Source organism: Polypterus senegalus, chromosome 17 (assembly GCF_016835505.1).
Source record: "Polypterus senegalus isolate Bchr_013 chromosome 17, ASM1683550v1, whole genome shotgun sequence".
NCBI lineage: Eukaryota > Metazoa > Chordata > Cladistia > Polypteriformes > Polypteridae > Polypterus > Polypterus senegalus.
In genome coordinates, this window is record NC_053170.1 from 20,344,337 (window position 1) to 20,371,015 (window position 26,679).

Here is a 26,679-nt window from a genome sequence, read left to right on the forward strand (position 1 = left end):
CAATTTCCGCAATTGTTCATATAATTACAATGTAACCTATTGGACGTACTCTGCAAAATTTGGCAGTAAAGTGGCCAATAGTCGTCTCCTACCTTGTATTCGTTCCGCCTCCTCGCGCACGATTGGTCATAATTCATAAATAAGCCCCACCTTCCCGCCGTTCTCTTCCCGCCTCGCTAATTCGTAGCTCGCCTTCATGAAGTGGGTGGGGCTCGACGTGTCTTCTGACTGTTTGTGCTCAAAAGTGGCATCCCTGCTCTCGGCCCGGTATCACAATTTTCCCGCTCTTCAGAAATGGCGATTATATTTACTTCAGTGCGGGTCCTGCTTGGATTGTTTTTCGTGCTCACTGGCGTAGTAAAGCTCACGGACCAGATCTCAGCAGAGGTTTATAGCGAGATGGTGAGTCGGTCTCATTTTGGAGGGGCGGGCGACGCTTTGAATATATTACCTGAATGTAAGTTGTGCGCATAAACAAATGGAAACCTTGTAGCGGTTAGCGAAGCGCCATTGTGCCTGTTTTTTCTTTGTGTGCATTCAGTGGAAATCTCAAGGTGGCTTTTACAGCGGATATCTTTGTGAACGGAATCGCAGTAGTGGCGAATAATAATTGGGATAAGCGTTTAAACCTAAGCGATGCAGGAAAAGACGGCTGTCAAAACGAAATGAGCTGGCATCTTAAAATTAAAGCAGTTTTTCTGCATGTAGGTCTGCGTGGCAAGGAGGATGCCTTTGATGATTCACATAGAAACCGTCTGGTAAGATCTTTTGCATTTCGACCCTAAGAAGCAGCGGTGGCATACTGGGCAGTAATCCGAGTGCGAGTCGCATTGTGTCCTCAAAGATTTCTTGTGGACCTGGCTCCACAGCCCCATTTACTAGTGGAGTACATTACGCACATTACACTTATTTAGTTAGTTCTTCTGTCTAAAACTAACTCAGAAATTATTAATGTACTGTCCCCGCCCTGGATAAGTGGGTTCTGAAGATGGATGCATCAATTAATAGACTAGATTAGCTTGCATGATTGTGCAGTTTGACGTCCTGGTAAGTTAAGTTACATTCTTATAAAAAATCTGAAAACAACGAAGACTATAGCAGCTGTTTTTGTATTTTAAAATCATAAATCTCTATGCTGACAAGAATGGACGTGCATAAAATTCTTCAGGGACAGGTAGTCCAATAAAACACGGGGCATTTATCCAAGTGTCACGGGGGTCTCTGCGTGGCAGGTCTCCGCAAAAGGAAATTGCAACCAAAAGCTAGAGAAGTGTGTGATTTACCGCAGGAACATTAGCTAGTCAGCTGCACGCTGTCGATAAGGACGTCCTCTTAACGATCTTCCGCGTATCCGAGGTGTTCCGTTGTGCCTGAAGCCTCAAAGTGTCTCGTCTAGATGTTTTTGAGGCAGCGCGCTCTGCCACGAGCTCAAAGACAAGGGAGCTGGAAGAGCTAAGAGAGAACGCGCTGCGCTGACGAATTTCTTTCGTTTTGCAATTTGCATGTATACTTTAGATTGTATCATCGACTTTATAATTACCCGATATAAAATTCACAATTGAGATTGAAAGGGGCATTTCAAATCGATTATAGGGAAAGGCCAGGTACCTATAGCCTCCCACCCGATTCACGTGCCTGACTGTCAGAATCCAAATACTGTGAAATCCGTTGTGGCCTGTAGGGGGCGTCTCGGATCCCCAAACCACAGGCACATGAATGCTATAGGAAGTCCCAGGTTCAAATAAGCCTTTTGTGTTTTCTCTTTTCTTTAAAGAGGCTTCTTGACCGCTATACAATAACATATAATTCACAATAACATATAATTCACTACATTTCTTTGCTCTGCTCCTGACACACCCAGCTGAGGAGGATGGGTTTCACTTAAATGGGACCAAGAAGTTCTTCCAAGTCAGACAGACAATGGAGGGGAAGCACACATTCCAACACTCCAAGGCTTCTACAGAGGTCTCCAACACGGCTGCGCACTGCAACTACAATTCCTATGCAACTCTCTGGGAATCCATACAGGGTCAGCAGCAACTGAATGCTGCCATCCAGTGTTCTACGGGAACCTATTACCCTGATGGGCAGTCCTTCAGTGTCCATTGATTTTACTGGCACCACAGTTCGGAAAGCTACCAACAACAGTCCCGACAGGGACACCCATCCATCAGTGAGCTCTTTCACACCATATTGCTGATGAGCTGTATTGTATTGGCAGTCTGGTGTAGTAATTCCAGTCAGTGGAATCCAAATTTGAAGGTTGCCAGTTGGACTCACTGTGGGACCCTGAGCAAGTAAGTCACTTATCCTGACTGTGCTCCAACTGTAAAAATATAGGTACTATTATATGGTAATATAATTGTGAATTTCCACTTGGGATTAATAAATTATGCATCTATCTATCTCTATCTAATCAGTTGATCAGTACTTTGGATAAAGGTGTTGATATATGGTGACATGCTGCATGTTGATTACCACGCACAAGAAAGAATTTTAATGTACTCTGTATATGTGACAATAATGACCCTATAATAAACACAATAATCCAACATGAAAAGTTAACACATAAAAAGATGCACTCCAAAATAAATGTCTGAATCCAAGCCTTCATTTTTTATTAAAATGTTAGGTAACCAATTTAATTTTAAACTCCAGGTGACAGACCCCAGACCTCAAGATGAAAATTTAGTAAAAGATTGTTTTATCATAGTTTATTTCTTTCACCTACTAGACAAGGAAAAATCTTCAGTGTGTAAGAGTGAAAAAAATATTACTATGCAACAACATCAGAATTACATGATTTCTGAATGCTCACTTCTTCATTTCATGTAAAGCCATCCGCAAAATATTGGATTACTGTATTCTTCCTTAATACAAGTTACTTTTCTGGTTTAGCTTCACTTTTTTCCTGACCTTCCAACACATTTAGATGGTCCTGAATAAACACATCCTTATCTCGGCTTTCTGAATAAGTCGGTCGTTTTTTAATCTGCTTAGTCTTGAACAGGATCGTGGGGGTTACTGGAACCTATTAGTCAGTGGTATTTTGGCCAACACGTTTTGAGTCAAAACTCTTCTTCAGGGCCATTACTGTTTGCTAAATGATTAAAACAAAATATGCATAAAGAAATCAAAGAAAAATGATGTGCAAACTGATCATTTAGAACATACTGCTACCATTGTCGAAGGTGTCAAAAACTGGACTCTTGACCAATGAATGAGAGGAGGCCAGATTTCTAATTCAAAAGGTTAAATTCACTTGAACACACTTGTGCACTACTCCCATTTTCTGGGAAGTATTTATTTTAAAACTGTTTTAACAAAAAATGCATGTGTTTTGTATGATATGAGCACAGGTAAATGAAGTGTGGATTATATGACACAAGTAACTTGAATTTTATTCATGGATATTTTAATATTTACTGTTTTTCAATGTTGGCCCCTATTGAAGCCAAATTTATCAGAAACTTTATCTCCATTCTCCATTAAAACATACGATTAAAGGTTTTTCTCTGTCATCACTATGAATAACATGAGGTAAGTAACAGAAAAACTCATTTTTGGGGTGGAGTGTTCCTTTAACTGATTCGTTCAGGATAGTGGAGATTGAAGCCACAGCCTTCTACTGTGCAGTCTCCTTTGCCTACAGCATTTTTTGATGGTGTTCATGGGATTTGTGCAGTCTCATGTAATCGGAGGACTGTACAGTAGAACAATTTTTCCTTTATGGTAGATGGTCAACATGTATCTCTATCTTTTTTTTTTTTTCTCCACAGAGATCCCAGTTTGTCAATTTTTCAGAAGTCTTCCCCTTGAAAATATTTGGCATAACACCTGATCCGCTTCAGTATCTTCAAGTGATTGGCTGGATAGAGACAGTGGCTGGCATTTTACTGGCATTTGGACCTCAACTGCTGCAGGAAATCAGTAACTTAGTTTTGTCTATCATCATGATCTGTGAGTAAAGTCTTTCATTTGTTGTAAATAAATTAAACATGACAGAAAAATATGCAGGACAATTGGTGGTTACTTTTAGAAACCCTGTGATCAGTTTGTGCGCTTCTCATAGCATTCCTCAACCTGGAATAAAGCCAAGATGGCCAATGTTCATGAAAACCTCTTGTTTAGGATAAAAATATGAACTTAATGGATAAATGAAACAAGGGACAACACAAACTAGAAAATAAGCAGAAAACTGAACACCTGTGGTCACTTTGGACCTACTTTCATAGGTCTTCATTTCTGTGTACTTGGTGGGGTGGTCACACACTTGGCCACCTCACAATTCTTAAAGCAGTGTTTTTAAACCTCCTGTGTCCAGCTATTTCTCACTACCCCAGTCTGTCTTCCACATGTCAGTTAAAAGTTTGTATCAGACTCCACACTCCATGTAGGTGGCTTTAAATCCCTTCACCAGGTCACTTGTGGCCATATTCTGAAATTACTTCTAGAGTTGGGGATAGTCCTACTTCAGCACTGAGGACGTGAGAACAGATATTCTTCCAGTGCCTTTTAATGTCTCTCTGTCCCTCACCCTTTAGTTGCCCTAAAAGAGGGCAGGGTTTGCAAGATAGCTACCCCTCTAATAAGAGGAATAGAATGGTCTCATATGCTGTGATCAGGGACTGTGTTGTGAGCAGGAAGTGTTGCCTCCTTATCTGGCTTCTCTATTTATCAGGATATTGCACAGATACACCCAGGTGTAATTCCTTTCTCACTTGTGCAGGTGCCCTTGCCTGTTGAATTTCATAAGCACATAGCACACCTACAAAGGGTTTACTTCCTCCTACTAGTGTCCATCATTTCCCTCTAACATAACAGCATGCCGCTGCTTTTGTCCTGGTTCTAGGCACTTTGTGTGGCTCTGTCTCTAACCTCACTTTTTCTGCCTCTAACCTCCTTTTACAGCAGGCTACCCATCACAACCGTATATATTATATAACTCATGCCATAGATGTACTGCGTGTCTTCTTCTAAAAAATAGACCCTCATTTAATATGTAGGTAAATTTCAAACATTTAACAGTGATTTTGGAAACTATGCTTTAAAGATGCACTATATTTTAATCTCAAATTTTCCTGCATCTTCTCACGTGGAAGACAAGTCCACTTGCAAACGACTCTGTTCTTGAAAAGTTCAAAGTCTGATATAAAACAGTAGTTTCTAAGTACTGGAGAATTTTTTTTTTTTTTTTGCTGTATGTTTTATTATGATAAATTGTTCAAATATGTAAGTTTTTTTTTTTCTGTGGCTGTAGCAAGAAATCTTGCATCAAAGAACACATTATTAAAAGTAGTCTGCTTAATGCATTGAATTTCTATTAAAGGTAAAATGATTTAATAAAAAGCAAGCTGCTCACCGGCAACAGAATTTAAAAACTCAACTGCAGTAATTTTTCCAGATACTATACGTTATCTCAGAGGGCTATAAGTTAAAAAACAAAATAGGCTGAACTAAGTTGTCTAGTAAAAGAGGTTGCTGATTACACAGCTTCCATGGCTCAAAATGGATTCTGTATTCAGTCAAAATAGAACAAAAAAAGTCTGAGGAACTGGATATCAATCACAACAATATTTCTGTAAGTTTTTATATTCCTGTGTATCAGCCTGTATCAGGGAGATACTGCAACAAGACCTAAAATCACTAAGTGGTAGCAGCATTGTCATACTGCATGCACACAGCACAGTAAAATCCTCACTTGCATGTCCAACCAACATGCAACATCAGTAAAATGTTTGTTCATCTCTGTGACCTGCTAACAAAACTTCACTTTGGAGAAGTCCCAGGTGGCTTAACTGAGACACGCATCTTTCTTATTAACAAGTAACTTTACCCTCATGTTAATATACCACACTGCACAGAGATTAATAAATATGGATGTTTTATAAGGGTTATGAAGCCCAAAAGAAGCTTTTGTTAAGGTCTTGTTACAAAAGAGTAAATTAATAATAGATGCATTTTTGCAGTACCTAAAGTAAAGTGTGAACACACTCCATTATTATGGCTTATTTTATTAAAATCCGTCCATTCATATTTCAATCTGATTAAATATTGTCTTTCTTATTTATCTGGATGGATGGACGGACTTAACATGAATTAAACCAAGTACAGTACATTGTGACGCACTGTTGAAATTTTGGCTTGAACAGTGGCTAAACTTAAAAGCTCACACTGCCAGTTTTGACTATGGATATTACCAGTTGCTGCCACCAACCTGGTCTATAATTAATCTGGTTGTGACGGAGACAGTCATTTAGTGCCAAGTAGCATTTCTTTTGAAAATATTTAATGTTCCTGTTGCCCAATGATGCAGTTTAACAGCTGATCACTTTTTATTTGACCTTTTCCTTCATCTTTTTATGTACAGACATAGCTGTCCAGGTTGTTTTTAATAAAAGTCAGCTGCATTTTTCCTATCTGAGAGTTAAATGTAATAAAAAGTTGAATATACTCAAAGACTGCAAGAAATTTGCTAGATTGCATACATGCTGAATTAAGTTTACTTGTGCCATGATTCATGTGTGAGAAGCAGCACCATATGCAGGTATTCATTATTAACAAATAGTAAGGTACTTTAAAATGCCAAATTTATTTTTATTTATTTATTTTTTTTTTTTCTTAAAACCATATAACATTGCATTTTCAAAGCTATTTAAACAAATTCAGGGTTATTGACAGGGGAGCAGAGTGTGTTAAGGCAAGATAGGTACCAACTCTGGATAATCTGCTCACTACCACAAGCCACACTCACAAAGGACCAATTTAGCTTTAAGATTTGGGAGGAAAACCTGAAGTACTGGATGAAAAGGAAGCTGCAATAACCAAGTTCAAGTTTATTGTCATGTGTTCTGGGTACAATGAAATTCTTACTTGTAGTTCTCCTCATAGTCCTGACCAAAGCACTACCTTCACACTTGAATTGTTATTTATGCACTAAAATGTATTGTTATAATGAAAATAGTACTTTTACTTTTCTAATACGTTTTTAACTGCTGTCTTGAAGAAGTTCAGATTCACATTTTAATGTTGTTAGTATGTTGTACAAAAAAAGCCATAGCATATATGTTCTAATATACCAAAGGTTGATGATGTTATATATAATCATTTCATTATTTGATGCTTTTTATTAGGGCTGTCGAGTCAGTGTTGGAATCGGAAGCAATTATTAGGCTATTGGAGTCGGTAAAAATGTACCGACACCAAATAAATTTATATTTGTATTAAAATTTCTAAATTTATACATGATAATGGATTCAATTGTTTTTTTCTGCCAGACTGTTAATAAAAATCTAGAGTCTTTTTTAAGTTTTTTCATTTGTTTAATTTTAGTCAATGCTAGTAATTTATAAAAACACCACAAACTGCATCAACTACAGCATTTAAAAGTTAAAATTTAACAGGCTAGGCTGCTAAAAAGTAGCCTGAAGATCCACATTGGCAGCGAAGAAATTCCTTCTATAGTATAGTAGATAGATATATTGATCTAATTACAAATAGTGGAGTTGGAGTCTGAATCGCAGTTGAAGTTTTTGTGTACCGACTCCACAACCCTGATTTTTATCAATAATTATTTTAGACTGTGGTTCTCCTGTGTCTATCTCAAAGTGATCTCTCTTCTTGCCTTCTTCATTTTTTTAAAAAAAAGGACACCAGTCTGATTTTTACATTTATAAAACACTCAGAAATATCTGTTTTTTATATAGCTTTAAATGCTAGTGTTGTTTTCCTGCTAATTTGCATTTTTCTTTGCAGTTTGCGCCCTTAATTTGTTTTCTAATTATTATGGTTAAAAACAAACACAGCTGACACCTGGACAAATGACACTGACTGCTAAAAAGCTGCAACTACTTCAGTGTGTCATATTTATAGTTTATTTTAATTTTACTTTGAAAGAGTACATTTTCCCTAGTATAATAAACCTCTAATTAGGGGTTTTCTAACTGGCAATCTTTTAGTAAACTTTAATAAATTGTAGGAAAACTCTGTTTAAAGTTTATAATTAATGGCATTGCTTATATTTTAGCACAGCCCCTTTTTGTGGTATGGTTACTAAATGCAGCCCAAGGGTTACTAGGAGGTGTGTTCACTGAAAGTCTCTCAGGATGGCATCATCAACCCTCATAGTATAAAGAGCTGCAGGTGGAGCAGTTCACTCTCTACATTTTGTGGATATTCAAAGACTTGCTGCTTGCAATTCACGTGTTTTCTTTTTAGTTTGGATTTTTGATGTATTTTCTGACTTCTGAAATATCCCTTTGGCTTAAGTTATTTAGGTTTTGACTGGATTTCCAGTTTTTTTTTTCCTTCATACCTCTAACTTGAACTTCTTATTCTTAGTCTTTTGAGGGTAGAACACAGTGTCAGATATAATGTGCTAATTAGTTTAAAAACAAAAGAAAGGATTAAATAACCATAACAACTGGACAAATAAAAATCATGGATTAAAATCTTAAACACCAATTAAAAAAAAAAAAAACACTAATTTATCTCCATGCATTTCACAAGGTACATTTTAATAAATTACAAAATAAAGGTTTTTTTATTTCTACATTGATTTTAAAATATATAAACTGGAAAATAACAGCTTGTTTAATTCGGCTAAGAGTCCAGTGAAACAGAAAGGTAGGCACGAAGAAAACCTGGAATGCCATAGTGTCTCCCCAAGACTGACTTTGAGAACCACTGATCATGAAAGACATAATATGCTGCTGCAGGAAAATAATAAATGTAGATTTTTATTTATCTATTTTTATTTTATTGGCCTTTATAGATCACATTACAATATGTAAAACACAATCCAGTCATAAATACAATTGTTAAGATACTTCAAACATTGCTGCTTACAAATAACTTCTACTCTCAACAGCTTTGTACGTGGAGGCCTTACCTTTTGAAAGTCTATGTGGGAGTTTAGTGGGGGCTTTCAGTTTTCTTGGATCTACTAGCGTGTAGAGCTGTAAATTCTTGCCTATCCTTACCAAAACACAATCCTCCTGTACCAGAAACAACTGTTTATATTGTGCCCATGTCCACTTGGGTTTCCTTTGGGGTATTTTGAATTATGTAGCAATGTATATTATCCTTTAAAGGCCAATGATGTGATTTCCAAAACTTGTAATGTTAGAACTGTTCAGAGTGGAAAATGTCTGCTCTCTTCAAGTCTACACAAACTTAGTAGATCGGGGTGTTGAACTGCGGGCCTCGAGGGCCGCAGTTGCTGCAGGTTTTCATTCTAACTCCTTTCCTAATCAGTTACCAGTTTTCACTGCTAATTAACTTCTTTTCCCTTCATTTTAATAGCCTTTGTTTTTAAGGATTCAGTCATCTGAATTTATTGTTTTCTTCATTAAATGACAGCCAAGCAGAAATGAGAAGTGAAACGAGCCAACAGATTTCAAGCTGATTCTTGCCGTTAATTAAAGCCATTATTTAATTCCATGGCTTCTTGCTGCTTTCATTCTGCCACAGCAGACATTTCCAAAGCTGTTGATTTGCTGTTTTTTTTCTCAGAACACCATCAAAATGTTTTAGTGACCTGGGAGATCAACTTTACCGAGACCTTCACCTTTCTTTATTTTCAGATATTGTGTGATGGGCACAGGTGAGCTGGTCTTATGGCAGCTTGTTTTGTGTCTCATTGTTTGGCTGCTAATTAAGGAAAAAGAAACAACTAAGGAGCCTGAGTCAAGTTAATTAAAATTAAGGCAAAAGAAATTAATTAGCAGGAAGAACTGGTCACTAATGAAGAAGATGGATAGAATGAAAACCTGTGAGCACTGCGGCCTTCCAGGATCTGAGTTTGTCACCCCTGTATTAGATGCTCAGCCATTATGCTGATTGGTTGCTTTGCTAAATATTTTATTCCTGACACTGAAACCTTATGTTCAGTCAGAATCCTAACCGTCTGTTTTCTTTTTTTATCCTTCTATGCAGTGACCCTCTTCACGCTCTTCAAACTGCAGGAGCCAATGTCAAAGTGTGCCCCAGCTACTGTTTGCCTTGGCTTGCTGTTGATGTTAAGTCTGCGTGGACGGTGTGGAACAAGGTGCAAGACCAAATCTGAGTGAATTGCTCATCTGGACTTTTTTGTCTAATCAGATGTGACCTCACAAATAAATTGACTCAAGTGATGGTGCCTGCCAAAGCAGATTTTCACTCATTCGTCTTAAGATTTTCTTTTTTTAAAGCGGTGGTTTTGCTTTCCGGGATGTTGTCTTTATTTTTTTTTTTTTTTTGTCCTAAATGTTTCTGATCATTTGTTTTTATTTTGTCCAGATTAACATCTGGCTGGTAATTATTGCTCTCCTTGGCTATATTTGAATTTGCCACACAGCAAAATCACCAGTGTTAAATTATCAATTAGAGTGTATATATTTAAACTGGGGTGGTGCAGTGGTAGTGCTGCTGCTTCGCAATGAGGAGGCTGAGGTTCATGACCTGGGTTCTCCCTGTGTGGAGTTTGCATGTTCTCCCTGTGTCTGCTTGTGTATTCTCTGTTTTCCACCTATAATTCAAAGACATCCTGGTTAGGTGGACGGCATTGCTAAATTTACCCTAGTGTGTGGTGGGTGTACTGTTTATGATTGACTGGTGCCCTGTCCAGGAATTGTGCCCACTGCTAGCCAGGGCAGTGTCCAGCTTCCCTGCAACCCTACTCAGGATAAGTGGGTTTGAAAATGAATGGAAGAATATTTAAACTGTTTCTATACTGTATACTTGTTAACACTGTTGATTTCGCTGTGCACTCCAATTTTACTGTGTGGATTTGTTTTGCAGCTTTTAATTTTTTTTATTAAATAATGAAAAAATTATTTTTTCAGTTTCTAATATGTGAAATTGTTTGCTTTAAAGTGACTTTAGTTATGGTGTTTATTCTTTTCTGTGGTGTATTTTAATTAACTGGATGTATATTTTATCTTGTGAGTCTATCTTGGTAAACACATCAATAGTCATCTGCAGAGTGATTACCTGATGTCTAAAAGTATACATTACAATTTTGGCCACAATGAAATTGTAAAAGCCATTGATTTGAACCTACAATTAGGCTGATGGCCTGTAATGGGCTGGTCCAGGAATGGATACAGTCTTTGGTCCAGTATGTCCAGGACAGGCACCAGTTCTCGGCAAATCTGAACTGAGAAAGAGAGTTTTGAAATGGGTGGATGGATGGATTTACATTTATTTGTTTAATCAGCACTTAAATAATATCTCAACCATACATTACATTTATTTCCATAATTCTTCAATGGGTTTGTGAAATTTTAAGCAACTTTATCTGGGTCATTTATAGTGGTCAATAATGGGAATAAAGCAGCAACAATGTGCTTTATAGAAAAATGCCAAAAGGATTGTGCCACAGGGCTTTCTTTTTACAAAAAAAAAACTGGGTACAGTTAAATAGACTTGTGTTTAACATGCAGTTTCTCAAGTCATAGAATGTTCAAAGAGTGAGATTTATGTAATTTTTTTAAAATTATATTGTATTTCAGATGGAATAATGGCTCAGCAGTTAGATCCAGAATCTCAGGTTTGAATCCCATCCTGCCTTGGGTTATCCTCCTCCATCCCCAAAGAGGTGTGTGTGATGGATTGGTAATTGTAAATTGTTGTTGTGTGGATCTATTTAAGAGTGGGCCATACAAGAGACTGAGAGTCGGTCAAAGTCAGTTTTCCGCCTTGTGGCTGGTTCAGATAGGACAGGCTCTGGCCTCTTGTGCCCCTGATTAAGTAGGCCTCAGATTGTTATGTTAAATATAAACAGAATCAAAGAACTGTGAAAGAAGACATGTGGTAGACATATGCATAAAAATTGAAAGGTAAATTATTGAACAAGCAGCATAGGTATTGTAGTAACCTAATTGTAAAGTATTAAATCTCATGAGCCTCTAAAGCACTGAAATTACAAAAGCAAAATCTGCATTGTTTAATAGACAGATTAGAAAATATATAGGTAAAGAGCTTTAGACCTTGACTACAATCTCAAGGAATGTTATACGCAAACAAATGCAATAAAATTATTTAAATATTTTTATGTGACAATAGAGAAAACTTTAAAGTCGGCACATTACACGTTGGTTTTTGACAAGACACCGCCACCTCCAGAGCATTAAAAAGGTGCCAGCTAGCCTGCCCATTCCTTGATTTCACACAGCCTTGGGCTCAAGTGCAGTAGCAGAGCTCCACTATGTGCAGTGCCACCATCCATCCCTTTCATTTGGAAAACTTGTACCTCTTAGTAGCAGATGATTTGAGAAGTCTGCAAAAACCACATTTATTTTCAGTCAAGAACAGCTTGTGCTAATAACATTTATATGTTATTTTTATGAAAATGATGTGCATTATTGTACTTTTTTTTTTAAATAAAGATCTGACTGATCTCATGTTTTTATTTTTAATGGTATGGCCCATAAGCAGACTGCCATTTGCATTGGTTAATTTGTGATAGTGGGTGCTGTTTTTCCCAGCATAATCAGCCTGCCATGACTTTTTCACTGTGTGATTAATCTCAGTTTCTAATCCTCTAAATTCTTGAAACAAAAATTATAGCTCATTTTTTGAAGTATGCTTAGGCGTCTTATTGTGAGCATTGACATAACTAATAGACTAACTGACACTACCTCATAGTATAAGTTATCGGAAGATCAAATGCATTTTTGATATCTCAAAGTGAACAGAATGCCAATTGCAAGAAAAACATTTGAGATATCATGGATTAAGCATAATATGTCATTCTCAAACCTGCTTAATCCAATTATGGTTGGTGTAAATTTTAATTTTAACATCTTAAAATACAACAACAATTATTTCTATAGAACATTTTCACACAAATAATCTCAAGCTGCTTTTCAAGATGTCAAAGTGTAAGTTATATGAGGTAAAAAATAAAATTAGGCAATAATAAAGAAAATATAACAAAGGAAAAAGGGTAAGGTTTGATTGCCTGGAGGACAGGAAAAAAAATCCTTTTAGGCTGGTGAAAAGCAAAATCTGTAGGGGTTCAAGACCACCCAGCCACCACTGGGCATTCCACCCAACATAAATGTTCCTAAAGCAGATCTCTCAGTTTTAATGCATCACTTGATAGGATTTGATGGAGTTGGTCGTGTGGGCAGCTGAGACACCAGTCTTCATTCCATCATCACAGGTGGCTTCATCGTGCCTTGGTCAGGTGCTGGTGGCACAAAAGAACCAGAAAAGAAAGCAGAGAATAATGGGGATTAGTAAAGATTGTGGATCCCTGAAGAGTATTATAATTCTCTGCCAATATAGGCTATTAGAAATACAACTAAAATTTAGCTACAAAAAAGACACTTTAAAAAATGGGGTTTTAGCAGTTTTTTTTTCCCCAAATGTTTGACAGTTTTGAGCTGGTGAATTTCTGTTGGTAAAGTATTCCAGGTTTTAGGTGCATAGCAGCAAAAGGCTGCATCATCATAGCTTAAATTAATTTTGAAAAGCTCTAAGTGTTCATCTGGATTGACTCGTCATTTGGACTTGTGTAGGTCCAGCATGAAGGTGCAATCTGAGTAAAACATTAGCAAGAATAAGTTGCCTACTAAAATGATAATGTCTATTAAAGGCACAGATGTTTTGCTAATTAGGAAATTGCTTAGAATGAAAATCTGTACCCATGGTGGCCCACTAATTTTGAGACCCCAGAGTTTAATCAAGTTTTAGAAACAGTAGACAAACTTAATGTGCGTAAATTAATCACAATGCTTCATTGGCAATATAACAAAACAAATGCCTTCCAGGATGAAAAATATGTATGGCTTTCTAGTATTAAAAGTACTGTATGTTACAAAAACGCACAATTCATTTTCCAAATTCATACTGTAACTTGGCAACACAAACATGGCAAGTAGGGCGAAAGGCTTTGACAAAGACCCACAAACGTCACTGGCCTGACCCCAAACTCAACAGGCAGGCTTTGTCCTACACTGAAGTTTAAAAAAATACTTTGTGTTCAAAATGCACAAATATGCCCTTCAGGGGGACGGGTAAATTCTAACCTTTCTGTGTTGAGGGACAAGAAATAAAGAATGAATTTATATAAACAAAAAAGGACAAACAGAAGGCAAAAAGGGTTTTCCTGAAAAGGCAAATTAAGTTTAACAAGCCCAATCTATTCTCCAATACTCATTAGATAAATGAGCAAAAGCCACTGTAATCAGACAATCAGGAAAGATACGTTCAAAACCTGCAATCCACAAAACTCCTGCACAATCAATGAACCTCTGCCAGGACCACCTCTTCCACCTGAGTCTAAATGTGAGGGTGGTCCCAGCGGCAGTGACATCAATGTAAACCCCCTTTTAAATCTGTTATGATCATTTCTTTAGTTCTTTTCTTAAGACTTATTTTTCTAAACTGTCAACTGTATGATTTTTAGGATACCATCCACAAAACACAAGGAACATATGAAAATATGCAATGCATAAATAATCAATAAATATAACACTATTAACAAGATTTACATAATAACAAAAAACGGGAAAAATAGTAGTTACAAAATAATGGAAAATAAACAAAAGCCAGGGAATAAATCATGGTTATAACATAACAATTATGCTGTCAATCACATTATTATTTCAAAATAAATTCCATAAGTTATTAAAATATTTCTATTATTTGATTAAAAAGTATCTCTGTCCCATTTTAAAATAATCTGTAATCTTGTATATGCGCCAGGACTGCACCATCAAGCAGTGGGGGAAAAGTGGGCATTGCTTAGAAATATCTGAGATGTACCTGTATGCTCACACACTACTGGTCAAAAGTCTGGACACAAAGAAATGTGTATGATTTTGGTAAAACATTTATACCTTTTTAAATTAAGATACCAATAAAGTGATTCACAAATACAGTCAAGACATACAGTATAGTGTTTCTGATGGCCATTACTGTTTAAAATTACTGATTTTAATTTATTTTTCATATATGACTACAAAGCCCCATTTTCAGTGGCCATCCCTTCAGTGTTCAAATGGTCAACTCTTTTAGCTTATCCTTAATTAGTCATCATTACATGCTAATTGGTTATTAGAGAAACCTTTGTAATTCCATTATACCACTATATAAAATTATTGTCCTGATAAAATGTATAAGAGCTGAGAGCACAGGAAGTGTATCTGCGAAAAGCATTCACACGACTGAGGTCTTGTTTGAAAATGGTTGTAAGTAGGGCGTGGCTTAAAAGAATCTCATGTTAAAAGTCTCCGTCTCATGGGACTTCATACCACACCGTTTTTGGAATCTTTTAATATATTTAATATATTCCATCTCTTTTCGCTGTTCTGTTATTTCACCAAGTAATAATTTCAGTTTGTTTGCAGTAATGCAATCTTTCCTATCCTTTTTTTGAGACTTTCAAATTTTTGGACTTCCATTATCTCTAACCTGCTCTGCATGTGTATCACGCCAACATTTTTGAATTCTTTACGACATTTTACTTTGTCATCTACTTTTTCTCATTTATTTACGGCCCCTGGGCATGGACTCATCGCGTGGGACATATAAGTATCTCTCTGACAAAATCATGTCTTATAATAGAGATACTTGTGTCAGAAACATTTAAAAGTACAGCAGTAGTTACTTTTTTTTAAGCATGTGGGCATTGTTGTGTCTGTTTATGACCCTCCTGGCATTTGCCTGCACAGCACTAGAAACTCTGATGATAATAATTCTTTTCTTGGGTCCCAGTACGGTACAGATTTTCTAATTTCAGACTTTAAATTAAAAACTTTTAAGAACACTTGATCTATATAGTACCATTGGTTTAGTGGATAAATGTCTGTGTGTTTGTGTAAATGAAGAGCATAAATACATGCTTGTAATAATACCAGTCAGAGTGTCTGGTGCTTGTCAACTTCCAGTAATTGTGAGCTGGAAAATGGCTGGGTAAATGGAGGAAGAATAAGAACATAAGAAATCTGACAAGCAAGAAGAGACAATTCAGTCCTTCAAGCTCATTTGTTTAGTTAACAGCATGTGTAGAGTGGCCTCTGCTGAGTGCTATGCACGTAACTCGGTGGCAAGGATGGGATATTTGCCTGAATTTTAAGTTGTGGTGTAGATGTTGGTCCATCCTTCCACTTTGTAACAAGCTTATCAGGGGGCTTTTTTTGTTTTTCTTCTTGTTACTCCAAAAATGATTTGGAGTTTCCTAGTGTCTCCTCAGTCTAGATCAGTGGTTCTCAAACTGTGGAGCGGGCCCCCCTAGGAGGGAGCGAAGTAACAAAAAGGGGGGCACGAAGATGTGAAAAAAAGAAAACAAGAATCAAAAATATGAAAAATACATCTATTGAAACCAAAACAAATTAACTTAAACTACATTCTGATACTAGAAGAATAAATACAGAGTTAGATAAATGTTGATAAAAGTTAAGTAGGTATAATAAAATATGCATCTATGATATATCATTAATTAAAAAAGAACAAATTGGTGTTAGTGGGCTCCTTTCAAAAAAACGTTGCAATTAAAACTGTTATGAAAACTCGGGTTGCAAATACTTAAAGATTGAGAAATGCTGGTCTAGATGACCGTCCCTCTCCAGTTAGGGTCTGAAGAGAACTTGAGAAGAGGATGAGAAGAAAACCTCAACTTTGGAATTGTCAAAATTATAACAAAAACTAGGGGGCTTTGCCCCCTGCTCGCTTTGCTTGCAAACCCCCAGGCCGATGCTATGCACTAGCCACTATACGGTTCAGCCGCTCACGTTTGGGGATGCGGATGTACAATTAAAACAGATAACAATTTTTTGAATTAAATATTCGTCAATATCGCATTGAATTTTGATTCTGTGTTTGGATTTACATCATGACAACGCAACCTATAACTGCCTGTGAGTGAATTTCGTTTCTTTCTCTCTAATAAATAAAACGACTTTTTCGAATGTTTGTCTCTGTGATTTGTTAATTGTCACAGCAAAAGCTATTCTAATGGGAAACTGTAAACATTTTAATACGAATGGCATATCAAGATCTCCTTTGGTGTCTGATGTTATCCCCTGAAGATGTACTACATTACCTTTCTTGGATGCATTCTTCTTTCAACAGTAATTTGGCCGGTGGAAGACCGGACGGTGTTAACGGTTGTAGATATTCTTTGGGATATTGTAAGTTGATCTTTTCATCTTCCACACAGTCACCACCAACTGTTTCAGCAGAGTCTATTGATACACATTTAACCAATTCGTCTTGTAACCGATTGACAATTGTCTCGTTAATTTGTTTGACTTCATCATTTCTCAGTGCTAGGATTGCCCGTGTACTCTTTTCTTCTGTTGATAACTCTTTTAATTCTTTAATAAGATGTGGACATAATAAGTCTTCTTTTATTGGGAACTTAAAGTGAGGAAAACATTAAAATTTATAAGAGCTAAGAGAGCAGGAACTGTGTCTGTCAAAAGCATTCACATGAATGAGAAGTGAGAGGTTCTGTGTGCGTGGTTGAATATGGTTGAGAGGAGGGTGGGACTTGAAAAAATCTCATGGCCAAAGTCTTGTCTCGTGAGACTTGAAATTATCTCTTTGAAAAAGTCTTGTCTCAGGATTTCCTTTTATAATAGAGAGATAATGATTATTAATTATTAATCATTATTAATTAATTCCATAACTTCACTGAGGTCTATGGCAAAAGAATAGCCTGTTTGACAGCAATCACATTGTTTCATGATAATATTAATTCAAAACCTTCAGTGGTGAAAGTCTGTGCCCCAGGTTAGCACGCTTTAAATTAGGTACATAGTCCATCTATCCATCCATCTATTATCCAACTCGCTATATCCTAACTACAGGGTCACGGGGGACTGCTGGAGCCAATCCCAGCCAGCACAGGGCACAAGGCAGGAAAAAAAACCCTGGGCAGGACGCCAGCCCACTGCAGGGCACACACACACACACCAGGGACAATTTAGGATCGCCAATCCACCTAACTTGCATGTCTTTAGACTGTGGGAGGAAATTCACGCAGACACGGGGAGAACATGCAAACTCCACGCAGGGATGGACTGGGAAGCGAACCCGGGTCTCCTAGCCACCGTGCCGCCCTTAGGTACATAGTAGCACAATTTTTTTATTGCCTAGGGATTTCAAAAAGGTAAATCCATATGACATTACGCAGACAACAAATGTAGCAATACAAGGTGAAAATTAATTTTGTATTAAAAATAAATCTTGCGGTGGGCTGGCGCCCTGCCTGGGATTTGTTTCCTGCCTTGTGCCCTGTGTTGGCTGGGATTGGCTCCAGCAGACCCCCGTGACCCTGTAGTTAGGATATAGCGGGTTGGATAATGGATGGATGGAAATATATCTTTCTTCTGACATAAGTATTTTATTCCTGTCCATTTCCACAATATCTATTGAATGAATGAAAACACTTCTGGCTGGTTTTTGAACTGGAGAGTCATTAAAAACTTTCCTAATGGAGTAGTTGTGGTCAACAGTGTAGCACTTTTACCCCAATACCCTGTAGTAATTATAACTTTTATAGGAACAGTACTGTAGAAATCTATTGGAGAGGGTCTTTCAATGATGGCAGTTTACCACATTCGATGATCGCTGGTTTAACAGGAGTGGTGTAGAGAAGTTTACAGTGGGTTGGGATTTCATTCCATTAGACTTACCAGTAGAATTTGGACATTGAGTGTGTTGTGTAAATTACACATGAAAGGCTGGTATTATGCAAAAAATATAAGTGCACATCTGACGCAATATAGGGGCTGTTCAGGAAAAGCAGTGAGATTTGCTGCTACAGCTACACCAGATGATGCACTGGATATGTGGTTTTATAAATTAAATGGGTAATGCAATATGACATGTCTAGTTCAGTAAACCTGCGGTGGGCTGGCGCCCTGCCCGGGGTTTGTTTCCTGCCTTGCGCCCTGTGTTGACTGGGATTGGCTCCAGCAGACCCCCGTGACCCTGTAGTTAGGATATAGCAGGTTGGATAATGGATGGATGGATGGATAGTTCAGTAAACTATTTACCTGGTTAGGTTTAGTATTTATATATTTTTATCTATATTTGGGATTATAATGTAAAATCACTTGACAATTATTGAGATAGGTCAAGCATATATTATGAGGTATGATACTTCCATCAATCCATTTTGCTCCATTTGCAAACTGCTTCAATCCAGTCATAGATTTGGAGTTTACGGAGGCCTTTGCCGCAATTTCAGACGTATGGCAGATATCACCATTGTTGGAGCTGGCATACTAATGGGCACAATCACATTCACTTAATGGATAAGGAAACCAGAGTATCGGTGAACACACTCTCAAATATCTAATGATGGACAAAGCTCTTCCTGCTTTGTGGCATCAGTCAGACTGTTTTAGCTACATATTTTTTCCATGCCCAGATGACCAAAGTTGGCACTTCAGAGAAAAAGCCTAACAGACAACATAATTGATGGTCCAACACACACACACACACATAACGGTTACATGAGCATCTTGACAGAGAGGTAAGCTGAGAGAAGGGTAATAAAGTCAGGTAGAGCTAAAAGCCTTCCTGAACAGATGAGTTTTGAGTTGTTTTTTAAAAGAATTCATGGAGTCAGCTGGCCTGATTAATTTCGGTAGGTCATTCCAGAGTCTGGGCGCTCGCCATACAGCTGAAGGCCCTGCTGTCACCCATGGAGTGTAGATTAGTGTGGGGCACAACAAGATTGCCAGAATCGGAGGACCTTAGTGGGCGGCCAGGCACATAGTGATGGAGCAGGTCACTGATGTAGTTTGGTGCGAGGTTATTTAAGGCTTTGTAGGTTATTAGTAGGATTTTATATTCGATTCTGTAAGACACAGGGAGCCAGTGAAGACGGAGCAGGATGAATGTTATGTGCTCGCTGCTGCTGGTTCGAGTAAGGACTCTTGTAGCTGAGTTTTGAATAAGCTGGAGCTGTGATAGAAGATTACAAAGGGCACCTGCCAGCAGCAAGTTACAATAATCGATGTGGGATGTGATAAAAGCATGGACAGGTTTCTCAGCATTAGAAAAGGAGAGGAAGGAGCGAACACGGGATATGTTACGGAGGTGAAAGTAAGAACGTTTCTTAATGTGATTTATATGGGCGAAATAAGAGAGGGAGGAATCAAAAATGACTAAGATTCTTTGCAGTAGAGGCAGGTCTGATGAGATCATCACCAAGATGGACTGAGAAGGAGCTCATTTTATTAAGTTGCATTTTAGTCCCAATTTGCAGGACTTCAGTTTTGTTGCAATTTAAATTTAAAGAGTTCTGCTCCATCCAGGTTTTAATTTCAATTTGCATTTACAAAGCACATACTGTATATACAACTAATAGAATCCTAATTTGAAGAGAAGTTTTTTTTTTTAAGTCCATTAATATAAGTTCGATCTTATGGTCAGATAGCCAGTGAAGACAGAAAAAACAAACAAAAATAAAAAACCCAGGGGTGAAATTATGGAGGAAAAAAAAACAAAATCTGCAGGGGTTCCAGGCCAAAAGACCACCCAACACCCACTGGACATTCTGCCTAATATAAAGGCGCTAAAGTCAGTCTTATTATTTTTAATATTCATTTTAGACATTTTGATGCAAACAACCAGCCTCTATTTTTATATCACCTTTCTAAAGCAATTTGCAAGTATGGATATTTAGAATATCTGTTCCCTTATTTTTTTTTCCGTTATAGCACTGGAGGTTAAGTGAATGCTCCGAGTCATGGAATGGATCAAAAGTTGGTTTTTAACCAGAGGTTTCGCAATTTAGACTCCAACTTTTAATCCACTAAAATTTCTGCTCAGCATTGACCTTTGTCTTCCTATCAGTATTAACCAACCACCATTAACAATTGACTGGAAGGAACCCACTCATTTATTTTATATTACACAACCTTCACAAATGATAAAAGGATAATTTATATATAAAGGCTTTGTAAAGCTATAGGATCATTATATGAAACTATTGCCCAGTTTATCATCATCAATTTAGTAATATACTAGAATACAACCTTTAGAATAATGAAATAAGAAAAATGCAAAATATAAATGCAACTAAGAACGCAAACTAAAAATCCATTGCTAGTAAATAACCGAATGCAGGACAAACAGTAGGACCTAGGGCTTTTTCCAAAGAAATGGTGGCAACTCTTAAAAGTTGTTTTGTAAGTGAGTGTGGCTATGTGCACAGAGTTTGAATGGTATCTTATACAGTATTGTGCCCATATGTTTCATTTAACTTGCATACATACACAATACAGTAATTAGCTGTAATTATAGAGTATGGGAAGAGGTTACAAAATGTAAACTTCCTCGCTGCCCCCCTGAAATCAGATGAAGCAGGTTCAAAAAATGAGTGAATAGATATTACCAGGAACAATTTCTGAGTTCCAATGACCCGTGTGATTCAATGCATCTTTTACCAAAGAAATGTCCAAACTGTGGAAATAAAATGTTACATGAAAACAAACATGCTGTACCTATATAAATGACATAAAGAATAGTAAAATGAAATAATAACAACAAATAATATTTTGATAAATGTACTCGCATGACCTTCAACATATTTTTTTTTGGTGCTTGAAAGGGCAGTTTTTCTGAAAGCGTTGGATGGAATACCATAACCAACATGATGAACCTGAATATTATATGGCAACAGTATTAAACAGAAACAGCAGTTGTCCCAGTATTTGTATCAGTATACTGCTGCTGGATTATGTGAATTTCCCCTTGGGATTAATAAAGTATCTATCTATCTATCTATCTATCTATCTATCTATCTATCTATCTATCTATCTATCTATCTATCTATCTATCTATTATATAGTGCCTTTCAATTTTATCTATCTATCTATCTATCTATCTATCTATCTATCTATCTATCTATCTATCTATCTATCTATCTATCTATCTATCTAACAACTTGAAAAAGAGGAATTAACAGTTTTCTTATAAGTAATACTGGTCTGCACCACAGTTCTCCTGTGCAAAATAATTGGTGTACTTTATTGATTTAGGCGGGCTGAATCCACTTCTAAAATTGGAATTTCTCTACAATCTCCATAAAAAATGCTGTTTTGAAAAAAAAAAAGTTGATTTGAACTTGATTTATATTTGCCATGGTTGTGAATATTATTTGAAGTACATTTTTAGCTGAAAAAATTGCAGTCATCCTCATCCATAACAATGATTGAGGGAAAGCAATCCAAAATTAAATATTTGCTACAAATCTTTTTATCTCAATAAATACACATTTTTCCTAAATTCTTATGTCTTCCAATTAGGCAGGAATTTACATTCAGGAGTTTAGAAAAATGACAATTTATTATCCAGGAGTGAGAAAGTTGTTTGTCTTGACCAGGCAACAGGTAAGCAGACGGTAAAAGAATACACAGCCTTCCTTTATTGAAAAAAAAGTTTTCTTGGGAATACAGAAGTGGAAAACTACAATGAACCAGTTGAAGAACTTCTCTCTTCCTACCTAAAATGTAGGTGCAACATGTCTTTGATAATCCATTTCCTACACTCTCATTGGAATTGTATTCCCCCACGAGAACATAGGAGCGGCCTCTGATGAACATGGGGAGAGGATCCATGAGGACACCGCTCAGTGGAAAGTACAGTGAGTCTATGTAACCAGACATCTGCTGATCATTTCACTGTGAAACACCTACAGAGCATTATGAACAGAAAAAAACTATCAAGGGTCTAGATAGATAGATAGATAGATAGATAGATAGATAGATAGATAGATAGATAGATAGATAGATAGATAGATAGATAGATAGATACTTTATTAATCCCAAGGAGAAATTCACATACTCCAGCAGCAGCATACTGTTAAAAACAATATTAATTATAGAGCAATAAAAGCGCAGTGCAAGTTAAAAATGCAAGGTGGAGAGTGCGAGGCAGGTGTAACAGTCTATAATCTTGTGTAGTGTTAACGTTTACCCCCCCCGGTGGAACTGAAGAGTCACATAGTGTGGGTGAGGAACGACCTCCTCAGTCTGTCAGTGGAGCAGGACGGTGACAACAGTCTGTCGCTGAAGCTGCTCCTCTATCTGGAGATGATCCTGTTCAGTGGATGCAGTGGATTCTCCATGATTGACAGGAGTCTGCTCAGCGCCCGTCTCTCTGCCACGGATGTCAAACTGTCCAGCTCCGTGCCTACAATAGAGCCTGGCTTCCTCACCAGTTTTTCCAGGCATGAGGTGTCCCTCTTCTTTATGCTGCCTCCCCAGCACACCACCACGTAGAAGAGGACGCTCGACACAACTGTCTGATAGAACATCTGCAGCATCTTATTGCAGATGTTGAAGGACGCTAGCCTTCTAAGGAAGTATAGTCGGCTCAGTCCTCTCTTGCACAGAGCATCAGTATTGGCAGTCCAGTCCAATAAGTATAATTATATTTATAAGTAATAATTATATTTAAAACAATTATATGTGTAATGTATAATTTTGGGGTGGCACGGTGGCACAGTGGGGTGGTGCTTCCCAGGTCGTCCCTGTGTGGAGTTTGCATGTTCTCCCCGTGTCTGCGTGGGTTTCCTCCAGGTGCTCTGGTTTCCTCCCACATTCCAAAGACATGCAATTTAGGTGCATTGGCGATTCTAAATTGTCCCTAGTGTGTGCTTGGTGTGTGCTTGGTGTGTGCTTGGTGTGTGTGTGTGTGTGTGTGTGTGCACCCTGTGGTGGGCTGGCGCCCTGCCCGGGGTTTGTTTCCTGCCTTGCGCCCTGTGTTGGCTGGGATTGGCTCCAACAGACCCCCATGACCCTGTAGTTAGGATATAGCGGGTTGGATAGTGGATGTATGTATAATTTTTTCCAGTTTAAATAATAATAATAATTTTAAAAAATCTCATTTTAAACCTTCATCTTTTAAAAGTTGGATTTGATAGAGCAATTCTGTTCTGTTTGATTCAGCACCCTCGAATGTATAAAGTATATATAAAACATTTTGAGACAGTTTTTTTACAGGCCAATGCAATTAGTACTATAAGTTTTATTAGCATAGTTGCAGAATTAGATTTGTAAGTTACTTTGGATGAAAGCGTGCACCATAGAAACATCTAAAGTAACAGTCTGATGGACTCAAATGGCATTGTCCAGGCAGAAAAGGCATAGAGCAGGGGATGGTCTCAGAAGGCCCTGTACTTCACTTTGGTAACAGGAGAGCCCCTCAAACTGCCAGTGTGAGTCTACAGTCAACACAAGATAATGTGCCATATTTGGTTATTGAGAGCCACTGGAGTAGTTATTCTGGTGCCACTAAAGAAATCATGTGGACGTAACAGGAGGGTCGTTTGATTAATAAAAAGGGTTTCCACTTAAAACAGGTGGAACATATTATGGACAGCAAATGTCACGGGCGCCCACAAGGATGAAAGGCCCTTTAAATATGAGTTAGTGCTCTGGAGTGCAGGGACACATGGACACACCAGAGAGAGATCTAATGGGATGCCCTCCATACAGGAATTAGCCCAGAAATGAGCCAAAAGACTCTCCTTGCCTGGATCACTTGGACCTCAGAGTTGATAAGTGATTTTGGGAAAGAACTCAATTGGTAAACAAAATCTGCTGTGATTTGAGCTTCTTTTCCTGAATGATGCCCTCAAAAGAAGAAAAGTATAAGTAGATTTTACTCAGACATCATTTGTTTTTAACTTAAAATAATTAGTTGCTTTGTTAAAGTGAAATAGTGAATTTTTAGTATTAGTTGGTGAAATTAAAACATTTGCTACAGTAAAGAAACAAATACATTAATCTGCTTTAACTTCCACATTGGCTTATGTCTAGAATAGTTTCCATTTGTAAATAATTCTTATTACTTAGGGATGATGGAGTCAGCTCTGGTATCCCAATCTCTGACAGCCTAACTAAGGGAGAGAAGATACTGTATATGGCAGCCTAGGTCAGAGGGTTTTCTGTGACATTAGCACCTCTCCACCACCACAAAAGATGTCAGCAGCAGAAAGATGACAACACTAATCTCCCAGGTTGACCAAATTTCTCTGTGGCCTAGTTTACAAATTTTCTTGCTCCTTGATGTGTTAGACAGCACTGACAAACATGTGTTTGTGCAGTTATCTCAGGGAATATGACATGGAACATTTAACCATACATGTGTTTGTGACCTAGAACTTACAACGTCTGAATTACAACGTCTGATCGCATATTAATCAGATCACTAGGACAGCATTTTTTCACCTAAGAAACATAGCAAAAGTTAGACCTCTTATATCTTTGAAAGATGCTGAGAAATTAATTCACACTTTTGTTTTCAGTCGACTAGATTACTGTAACGCACTCCTCTCAGGACTACCCAAAAAAGACATCAATCAGTTACAGTTAGTGCAGAATGCAGCTGCTAGAATCCTAACTAGGAAAAGAAAATCCGAGCACATCTCTCCAGTTTTGATGTCACTACACTGGTTGCCTGTGTCATTCAGGATTGACTTTAAAATACTGCTTATGGTTTATAAAGCCTTAAATAATCTCGCCCCATCTTATATATTGGAATGTCTGACACCTTATATTCCAAATCGTAACCTCAGATCCTCAAATGAGTGTCTCCTTAGAATTCCAAGAATAAATCTTAAAAGAAGTGGTGAGGTGGCCATCTGCTGCTATGCACCTGCGCGTGCAGAAGGAACTCTGAGTCCAGCTCAGGTCGGCGAAAGAGCAGTACAGGAGAAAGCTGGAGCAGAAGTTGCAGAACAACAGCATGAAGGAAGTGTGGGATGGGATGAAGATTATCACTGGCTGCAGCTCGAAGCGGCGTGCCGCCATCGAGACAGATGTGGAGAGAGCAAACCAAATGAACAACTTCTTTAATAGGTTTGATCACCCTAACCCACTCTCACCTCGGAGTACTGCATCCTCCAACCATCCTTCTGCTGATACCAGCATAGGTGAGACATCCCCACCCACAATTACAGCAGCCCATGTGAGCAGAGAGCTGAAAAGACTTTGTGCCAGCAAAGCAGCGGGTCCAGATGGTGTATCACCACGACTGCTGAAGAACTGGGGAGTCCTCTATAGCGCATCTTCAACCTGAGCCTGGAACAGGGGAGAGTCCCAAGGCTTTGGAAAACATCTTGTATCACCCCTGTCCCAAAGGTATCACATCCTAGTGAGCTGAATGACTTCCGGCCTGTCGCTCTGACGTCACATCTGATGAAGACCATGGAGCGGCTGCTGCTTCACCACCTGAGGCCACAGGTCCGCCATGCCCTCGACCCTCTGCAGTTCGCATACCAGGAGAAGGTGGGAGCGGAGGATGCCATCATCTATATGTTACACCGTTCCCTCTCTCACATGGACAGAGGCAGTGGTGCTGTAAGAATTATGTTTTTGGACTTCTCTAGCGCCTTCAACACCATCCAACCTCTGCTCCTTAGAGACAAGCTGACTGAGATAGGAGTAGACTCACACCTGGTGGCATGGATTGTGGACTATCTTACAGACAGACCTCAATATGTGCGTCTTGGGAACTGCAAGTCTGACATTGTGTTCAGCAACACAGGAGCACCACAGGGGACTGTACTTTCTCCGGTCCTGTTCAATCTATATACATCAGACTTCCAATATGACTCGGAGTCCTGCCACATGCAAAAGTTCGCTGATGACACTGCTTTCGTGGGCTGCATCAGAAGTGGGCAGAAGGAGGAGTACAGGAAGCTAATCAAAGACTTTGTTAAAT

At 38.1% G+C, this 26,679-nt stretch overlaps 1 protein-coding gene across 1 annotated transcript; it reads left to right on the forward strand.

The window, feature by feature from the left end:
* The first annotated feature begins 185 nt into the window (after nt 1-185).
* On the forward strand, nt 186-12,379 carry LOC120517743 (transmembrane protein 35B-like). Its single transcript, XM_039740204.1, has 3 exons — nt 186-402; nt 3,780-3,960; nt 9,937-12,379. Exons 1-3 carry the CDS (start codon nt 295-297, stop codon nt 10,068-10,070), a joined length of 423 nt encoding a protein of 140 aa, XP_039596138.1. The 5' UTR covers nt 186-294; the 3' UTR covers nt 10,071-12,379.
* The last annotated feature ends 14,300 nt before the right edge of the window (nt 12,380-26,679 follow it).

What these genes read in the sequence shown, in the direction of transcription:
- LOC120517743 (XM_039740204.1), top strand. Translation starts at nt 295, where the DNA reads ATGGCGATTATATTTACTTCAGTGCGGGTCCTGCTTGGATTGTTTTTC. An exon ending in CAGAGGTTTATAGCGAGATG is followed by an intron (nt 403 to 3,779) that starts GTGAGTCGGTCT and finishes TTTTCTCCACAG; the next exon opens with AGATCCCAGTTTGTCAATTT. An exon ending in TTTGTCTATCATCATGATCT is followed by an intron (nt 3,961 to 9,936) that starts GTGAGTAAAGTC and finishes CCTTCTATGCAG; the next exon opens with TGACCCTCTTCACGCTCTTC.